We start from the raw sequence: 8,526 nt of genomic DNA, 5'->3' as shown, positions 1-8,526 counted from the left end.
CACCTGCAGCCTGGGGAAGCGGGAGGCGAAGGGGACCCCGCGGGGGCTGCGGGTGCGAAAGCCGGTGCCCGGGCTTCGCGAAGGCGTCGCGGCTCTTCGGTGCTTCGCGGGCCACGCAGGACTAGGGGCTGTCGGTCGTTAGCGGTCCGCTTCCAGGTAAGGGGATGACACAGCAAGCGCAGGGTGCGGGGAACCAGCGTGACGAGCGGTCCTCTTCAAACAACGTCAGACTTTCATCGCGGCGTGAGCCTCCAAGAATTAATCAAAACAATCGTCGGCGCTTTCCTGGGGAAACCGAAACGGTACCACGACGTTTTGCGTCTGGATTGCGCACACCGAAAGTACTGCCCGCGCGAGGGATGCTCGGGTTGGAGCTAAACCGCCGCTGATATTGCCAGTGCCCGCTTGATAACCATTTTTCCCAAAGAGAATGTGCTCTAAAGAAACCTGTAGGCGAAGTTTTTTTTAACATTTAATCGAGACACACCTTTCGTGTTTAATGAACTACACGATTTCTGGAAGAACACGTGGCTCGTACAATGACAAAGTGAATAAATATTATGTTTTAAAACAAGCATCTTTGTAAGGCGTGGTTCTTCCCAAAAGAAGCGTAACGAATGAAGAACGTGTGCCAGGGCAACCAGTTAAACCCAGCTTTACGCTGCCGTGCAGTGAAAGGCTACAGAGCTTTTAATCAAAGTTGCCGGTGGAGTTTTCATGGAAAGTAGAGGCATTTGGACAATTTCCCCCAAAACCAGCAAACGTGACATCAGAAGTGCCTTATTCTGCCTGACTCCGAAGGAGGGACGAGAATCGCTCATCGCTCCTTTCTGCTCCGTCCCGCCACGCTCTGCGCTTAGGGATACACCAGAGAGGCTGGATACGGCTGGGTTTAGGGCACTGGGTGGGAAAAACCCCCAGTTCCTGCCTCCCAGGGAGTGCAGCCACCCTAATTGCCATGGCCAGCATCACCTGGGGGCCCCACCCGCACCCCCCGCCCAGGGCTCGGGCACTATTTAAGCTCAGCCTCGGGTCTTTAACTGCTTTCAGAGTTGTTCTTGGTCCTGGTCTTTCCTGGCTTGAATCTGGCCCTTGTTTTCCCCTGGGCTATTGATGGGAGCTGTGGGACTGTGCCCTGTGTCGTGGCCACCTTCAGCTCCCAGTTTGCCTTCCCGTGGGGAGTTACTGGTCCCGGGTGCTCGCCGAGCCACGCCGCGTAATGCAAACGGCACGAACGACTCTTAATGCGAGACGAGACCCTCTCGTGTCCAAGCGGAGGATAAAGGAAGCTGTTAGGAGAGGTAAGTGTTATAAAGATCTCCCCACCACCACCTTTTCCTGCGGCGGTCTCTTAAGAAAAATGGCCCCTGCTCAGCTGCATGCTACTTCTTTTACTCTATGTTAAGTATCCACAAGGTAGACTCTCACATCTGAGGGGGGTAAAAAAAGCTTGGCTTATTGCTATAACAAAACAGTGGGTATGCTTGGGTCATGATTTCTACGGCCATCTAAAAGAAATCACGCTCGGAGTATGGATCGTTTATTTTAGCTATGAAAAAGACAACGTCTGGAGTAACTCAGATGCAGCCATGTGCAAATTAACATTAAGCAGAGGTGACCCCCCCTTCTCTCTGTGGAGACCTGGCGTCCCAGCTCCTATTGCTCGAGGTCTCTAAGAGGTTGCACTCGGTCGTCCCTGCTTTGGGGAGCACGAGATTTGGCAGCACCCCTCGGTGGTACCTTCTCGGCTACTCGCAAAAATGGTATTTGCTGTCACTTTTCTAAGTGCGTCCTTGACCTCCTTGTTCCTCAGGCTGTAGATCAGAGGGTTGAGCACGGGGACGATGAGGGGACAAAACACGGCGGTGACTTTCTCCATCTCCAGCGAGCACTTGGAGCCCGGCTGCATGTGGCTCAGCCCTGCGGGCACGAAGAACAAGGTAACGGTCAGGAGGTGGGAGGCACAGGTGGAGAAGGCTTTGTGCCTTCCTTTGGCAGACCTAATCCTCAGGATGGAGAAGAGGATGTACACATAGGAGATGGTGATGAAGAAGAGCACAGACATGGAAATGGTCCCGTTGAAGGTTACAAGCAAAAGCTCACTGAGGTGGTCATCAGAGCAGGCGAGTTTCAGCAGAGGGTTAGTGTCACAGAAGTAATGGTTGATGATATTGGGCCCACAAAAAGGCAACGGCAGCAAGCAACACGTTTGGATGAGTGAGTATCCCTGCGTATGACCCGGCCACCAGCTGAAGGCAGACCCTCCTGGGCACAGAGACAGCGTAGAGCAGCGGGTTGCGAATGGCTACGTAACGGTCGTATGCCATCACAGCCAGCAAGAGCACCTCTGCGGTCGCGAACACGAGTCAAAAGAAATGCTGGAGAAAGCAGGCAGAGTAAGAAATGGTTTTCTTTTCCACCAAGAAGCCGATAAGCAGCTTTGGAGGAAAGACGGAGGAGTAGCAAAGATGAACAACAGACAGATTGCAGAGGAAGAAGTACATGGGCATGTGCAGCCGGGGGTTCGTCTTGATCAACGTGATCAACCCAAGATTGCCCATCAGGGTGATGAGATAAAGCATTAAGAAGATTAGGAAGAGAGGAGTCAGCAGCTTAGGCTCGCTTGTCAGTCCTAGGAGGAGGAAGTGGGTCACCACGGTGCGATTGCCTTGAGCCATGTTACCACGCTTCACGGCGGCGTGCCTGTTGGAAGGAGAACAGGCCGAAACGGGAGAGCGCGGTGGCATGGCTTGTGTGTGACGCTGCTGTTGGCAAGTACTCTGTTAGACTATTCATTACAGGTACAGGGATTTGATACTTGAGATAAGACCTGACTGTGCTTAGGTTGTCAGCAAATCCTCCCAGGCGGAGCAGCTCACCCAAAACCTCTCAGAAATTGCATTTTGTCCTTACTCTCTTTAATCATGAGGCTGAATCAAAAAACTAGGTTTTTTCCTTAAAAAAACCCCCACAAAACCACACCAAACACAAATCATCCAGTAATGAAAACTGCAGGAGGAGTGAAGAATTTGCAAACTCGTCCTCTCGTTTCATTAGGAGGCAGAAAAGGGGAAGGAAGGTGTTTCATTTTCCCCGTGAGAAAACTAAATACACGTAAGTCACCATGACCCCGGGAGCCCCGACTCCACTGTGCCCTCTCCGATCGGCCGCGCCGGGTCCCAGCTGCCCACGCCGACGCCAGGTGAGCTCCCAGGGGCTCGGGAACGTCACTGGGCAGCCCGGGACAGAAGCTCCCGCGCTAGGCAGCCTGCTCTCGCTGGGCTGCCACGTTTCTGTCGATAATCTGGGTCAGGTTCCCGCACAGAGGGAAATATTCCCCCCCGGTATCGCAAATCATGACGAAACAGGGTTTTATGACACTTAATTTTTTTTTTGTCTGCTCCAGCTCTATGTACATGGTTTTTCCCCACTCCAGCCAGGAGAAGGCATTTGCAAGCTGTTCTTCACAACTGTGAAGCTAAGAAATTAATTGTACCTAATGTGTTATATATGTAATAGAAAGCTGTTAGCTGTCTTCGTGGGAATTCAGGAGGTGAGGAGGGGGAAAAAAAAAAAACAAAACACCCCACACTTATCAGAAGGCTCAAATAGCAGAAATAAAACTGGTGCCTTCATTTTCAAACCATGCCACACCTTGCACAGAGTATTTTTCCTAAGGAAGCCCCTCCAGTCCCAGTTACTCACTCCTCCTAGCACAGCAGATGTCAGGAATCCTTCATATTCCCGAAGACTTGCTTCTGGCACAAATAGCAATATGGGTATTAATTAGCAGCAGCGTGATGAACAGTAGTGGAAACATTTGTTTTGAAGAGAAAACGTAACGGCGGGGGGGAAAAAAACGCCAAAGGGGGGGAATTTTTCATCTGTGCTGAGCCACAGGTGGGAAAGAAGCCACATGAGTGTGCTAAATAACGTTTGATGGGACGCCAGGGTTGGGGATTTATTCTCCTGTTTGGACTGTGCAAGTTTAGAGCTTCACTTAAACTATACAGATGATAGCTGAAAGCACCAGCGCTGTAACCGAAGTCAAATGGGCACGTAAATCGCTTTCTGCACGTGCTAACAGTTTTTACAGCTCGGACTTAGAAAAACCTTTCTCCAGTTGATCACTTCTGCGCCTGGAGATCCCCACTGCAGCTGCACCCCACACAAAATACACCCAGGAAAGCCGTGGAGGCAGGGAAGACGCGCTGCCAACCCAAAGGGACGGAGCGTAACGCGCGTACTTCAGCGTAACGGCGCAAGCCAAGTGTACGAACAGCAGACCGTGCTTCTGTAATCGCGGTAACCATGCTTACAATGTTACCCGAGGTTCATTAAAGAAATTATATTCATTTAAAGGTTGCTTGCTTTGGGTGCATCCCGTGGCAAAACGGTAGGCAGCAAACTTTGACGTTGCTCCTTTAAGTAAACTAAAGGTAAGCGAAAAGGCAGTTAGACTTTCTTCGAAATACTTCGTTTCTGTCTCATTCCTTGAGCTATTCTTGGCATCGTAATAATGTGGTGCATAATAAAGCGACGAACGTAAATGCTCTTTGGGTCAGCAAGTGGGCAGGACAAAGGAGGATTTTGCAACCAGTTATGCAGACTGGGGTCAAGTTGAAGACAGTAAGTTTGCAGTTTCTTCTTCCTGCTGCTGACTGACTTTACTTCCTTGCTAGAAGCGTTTTCCTGACTCTTACTTTCATATATATAAATTTTTTAATGATCTTTCCTTCCCACACCACAAAACCATTCCACTGTCCCTTTCCACGTGGTGACAATGAAGGTATTCACAGATCAGATAGGAATATTTAATTAAGTGGCTCCTGTTAGGACAAATTACGGATTGAAACACTTGAGAACAGACACTGAGAAAAGGCAATTTGTCTTTACTGCATTTTGAAATGAAATAACGTAAGTAATGAAATCCGAGTAGATAAAACGTCTGAACCACTATGACTACCAGGTGAGTATCAGTTATGGGTAACAGATCTTAGTAACATCATAGGAAATGTATCTCAATTTTTACCGACACCTTTCCACACAAACTCATTTCAAAAGATAAATAGCTTCATCATTTGAAACTCAGCTAGTAGGTAGTCTACTGTCTATTGTAATAGTGTACAGCCTACTATATATCATACATATAATAGCGTAGGGATAACTTACCCTGCTGACCAAGTAAATCTGGATGGAAGGTAACAGGGGTGGAGGGAACATGGGAGGAAGAAGGCGGGAGAGGAAGAACAGAAGGGGCGGGATGTGGTGAACACTAAAACATCCCAGAGGAGCCAGGCGATCAAACTAACCTGCCCGGCGAGGCTCTACCTTAAACTGGGAAACTCCTGGGAAAACTGCACCAAAACTTAGCCTGGGCCCCACTTCTCCAGTGGAAGAGAAAAAACCACAGTGACAGGATGTTTAGAAGTTGCTTAAACTGTCTGAGCAGGCTTGTCCAGATGAAGGAAAAAAAGATTGTGGCTCAGCGTGACAGGAAGCCACAAGGATTCAGGGTTGAAAGCACAAATACTCAGAGAAGCCTTGTTAAATACATAAAAATACAGAACAGGTGATAAAACATCACCCCCCATGCTGATTTTAAAACCCGATTTTCCCCGCAGCGCTTTCCTGGCTTCCTGGGTGCAGATTCTGTAAGTAACATGATGGGATAAGCGACAGCCACGCTGATACTTGTGGGGAGCACAGATGTTGACCTCAAAGCACACCAGCCAGAGCCGCCCTCGTTTGAAGCATCCAGGCTCCCTCTTGTCAAAGTATCTCCAGCTTAGGGGTTAGAATTAAGGTTAAGCTGAAGCCTTGTGAAAACCACCAGCTCAGAGAAGCAGACTGGTAAGTTTTGGATGCTCTGCTCCGGGTGCCCCTTCCCACACGCACGGTGAGTTGCAGCCAGGCAGGACGTCCAACTCGAGAAGCTCCATGCACAGCATTACTATTCTTCATGCTCCCTTTAAGAAAATTTCTGAGGTGGCTTTAAAAAAAAAAAATCAGGATTATTTTAGCAAAACTAATGGAAGGCCCCTGTGAAACAAGCCCAGCTTCTTATTTAACTTGGCAGAGAGCTGACCCACAGATCTTTGATGTCTACAAAGCATCCAAAAGCCACTGTTAACACCAGGATTAAAACTCAAATTTTCTGTATTCAGGCCTGTGCTTGATTTTTTGGCTGTTGACACTAATTGGTTTCCCTCTGAAACTGGGACTTTTCTTCACCTGTGCAGCCTTCAGCAACAAGGTTTAAGCCAGCCCTCCAGAGAATGAGAAACACACTATTTCTGTATAAATTTTATTCTGAAAACAAAACTCAGCACATGGCTTTGACAGGAGAAAAAGACTACGCAAAATACAGAATAAAATAAGAAAAAGAGGCACTGTCTTTTTTTTTTTTTCTTAGAACAGGACCTGTCTCTGTGTGTACAGCATGGAAGGATGGCCCATGAAAACAGGGAGCGAATGGGCTTCCATTCTAGGTATATCAACACTTTTCTTTTTAAAGATAAAACAGAATCTAGTAGCAGAATTCAGGCTTGGAGGGCTGCAGTCTCAGCTCAGCTTGTCCTCAGTTTACACACTAAAAGCGAGACAGAACTTTGCTGGAATCAGGATTACAGCTTTTTTTACACAGTGACTACAGTAAGGGAAGGAAGAACTTATATCCAATCCCTGCTAAAGGGAGATTACCTCTATCTCAAGTCTCCTTCCCAACTCCAGCTTGCCTTCCATTCCCATCTCCCCGGTTTGTCCTTCAGCCTCTGCTCCTTGCACCTACCTCTTTTTGGATGGACTGTGTCAGGCAGAAATCTATTATTTGTACCCGCTTTGCTCTAGCTGTTCAGTTTTTTACGTCTTAAATCAGAGAGGGTGTTTGTGATCCTCCACCTCCCTTTAACAGCCTGGGTATCGCCTCTGGTCCCAGCAGATGCCTCATCAAAAGTCTCGAACCGATGAACTGCTGAATGCAACTCCCTGGTTCCTCGCCCCTCCAACCTGGCCACGCTGCGGCTGTTTCAGCTCTCTCCCCTCCTAGCCTCATACGCTACTACTGCTGCGCAGGAAGACGCGTATCCGAATCACTAACCTAGCCTTGTTGGGAAGCGCTTTAGCAGCAACCTTCTTAGCACTAACACGCAGGACAGAAAGACAACCGATTGTTATTAGCCTAAAATTCCTGGCTGAGCACAAAAACCAGCCACAGGGGTTTGAGGTTGGCCAGTCTGGCTATTTTCCCTTTTTGGCCTTTGGGGCTGCGGCATTGTTAGTTTTGGCTTTCTTCTTTGCTGACCCCTTGGTCTCCGGCTCTTTGCGCTTGGCTGACGTGATGGAGCCCGTCACCTTGAAGAAGTCGTCCAGCCGGCCCTGCGTGCTGCCCTGACGGCTTTTGCTCAGCCTCTTGACCCCGTTGCGGATCCGCTCTTCGTTGAACTGCTTTTCCCCGCACATGAACTGGACAAGGTGCTCTTCGTTCGGCTCGGTCCACTTCAGCTCTACGGTGTCAGGGTTAATCACATCAGGTTCTAGAAAGAGCTTCTGGGCCTCTTTGTGCAGCCAGTTCTCGGGCAGAGGGTACTTCTTGGTGTCTATCTGCTGAACAATCTTCTCAATGGTTTTGTGTTCCTTGATGAGCTCGACGGCACGCTTAGGCCCAATGCCGCGGATACTCTCGCAGTAGTCGCAGCCCAGGAGGATACACAGATCCACAAACTGTTCCCAGGTCAGGTCTAGATCCTGCAGAATACGGTTCAGGTGAAATTCCTGGATGGGAAGCTTCTTTGTCTCGCTGGCAGTAAGATGCCGCATCAGCACGGGACTGCCGAAGGTCAGGCAATCCATATCTTCCGTGGCAGCTGCATAGACCTTCCCAGCCTTCACCAAGGTAGCGCAGCTGGCTTCGGCCTCCCCTGGTGCCTCCACGTAGGGGATGCCCATCAGGGTTAGTAACTTCTTGCACTCGTCAGTGTGCTGCTGGGTCACCTTGACCAGCCTCTTGCTGTACTTCTCAATGTTGTTCTCCTCTCCGGCCTCCTGAGCCTCCTGCAGGTGTTTCTCGGCCTCAACCCGGCGCTCGGTCCGTTTTGCCAGCTCCCCTGATTTCAGCTGCGGGGGCTTGCCATCAAAGACGTAAACTGGCTTGATACCGTTCTCCACCATGCGGATGGTCCGGTAGAACATGCCCATCAGGTGGCTTGTGGTTTCGCCGTCCTCATTCTGCAGGACCTCAGCTCCCTGCCGCACAGCGATCAGAAACTGGTAGATGCTCATGGAGGCATCTATAGCGACCTTCCGGCCGAAGTAAGACTTGATGTCATTCTCCCGGATGGCGCCAGGAGCCACGTCGGCAATAAGCTTGGCCAGGCCATGGATTCCCATCCTGGGAAACAGAAAAGGGGATGTTGGGATCAGCCTCTGCACACATGCGGTGCTGGGGGTGGTGGTGTGCCACCTAAGCTGGGGGGGGGCAAAGGGTGGTGGCCGCCTCCCCTGCAAACCGTTACCCCATGGGCTGCA

General features: G+C 49.8%; 2 protein-coding genes across 2 annotated transcripts; both read right to left on the bottom strand.

Moving 5' to 3' along the window:
- Window positions 1-1,740: 1,740 nt before the first annotated feature.
- LOC104614994 (olfactory receptor-like protein COR8) lies at window positions 1,741-2,678 on the bottom strand (the record flags this gene model as incomplete). The annotated part of the gene is given in 2 exon segments (XM_010297272.1): window positions 1,741-2,225; window positions 2,227-2,678. Coding segments are annotated over 2 exon segments (937 nt in total), but the record flags the coding sequence as incomplete, so codon positions are not given.
- Window positions 2,679-7,175: 4,497 nt separating this feature from the next.
- On the bottom strand, window positions 7,176-8,388 carry FEN1 (flap structure-specific endonuclease 1). Its single transcript, XM_010297271.1, has one exon. It carries the CDS (start codon window positions 8,386-8,388, stop codon window positions 7,240-7,242), a length of 1,149 nt encoding a protein of 382 aa, XP_010295573.1. The 3' UTR covers window positions 7,176-7,239.
- Between the last annotated feature and the right edge of the window lie 138 nt (window positions 8,389-8,526).

This window comes from Phaethon lepturus, unplaced genomic scaffold (genome assembly GCF_000687285.1).
Source record: "Phaethon lepturus isolate BGI_N335 unplaced genomic scaffold, ASM68728v1 scaffold21561, whole genome shotgun sequence".
Classification (NCBI taxonomy): domain Eukaryota; kingdom Metazoa; phylum Chordata; class Aves; order Phaethontiformes; family Phaethontidae; genus Phaethon; species Phaethon lepturus.
This window is presented reverse-complemented; position numbering and strand designations above follow the sequence as displayed.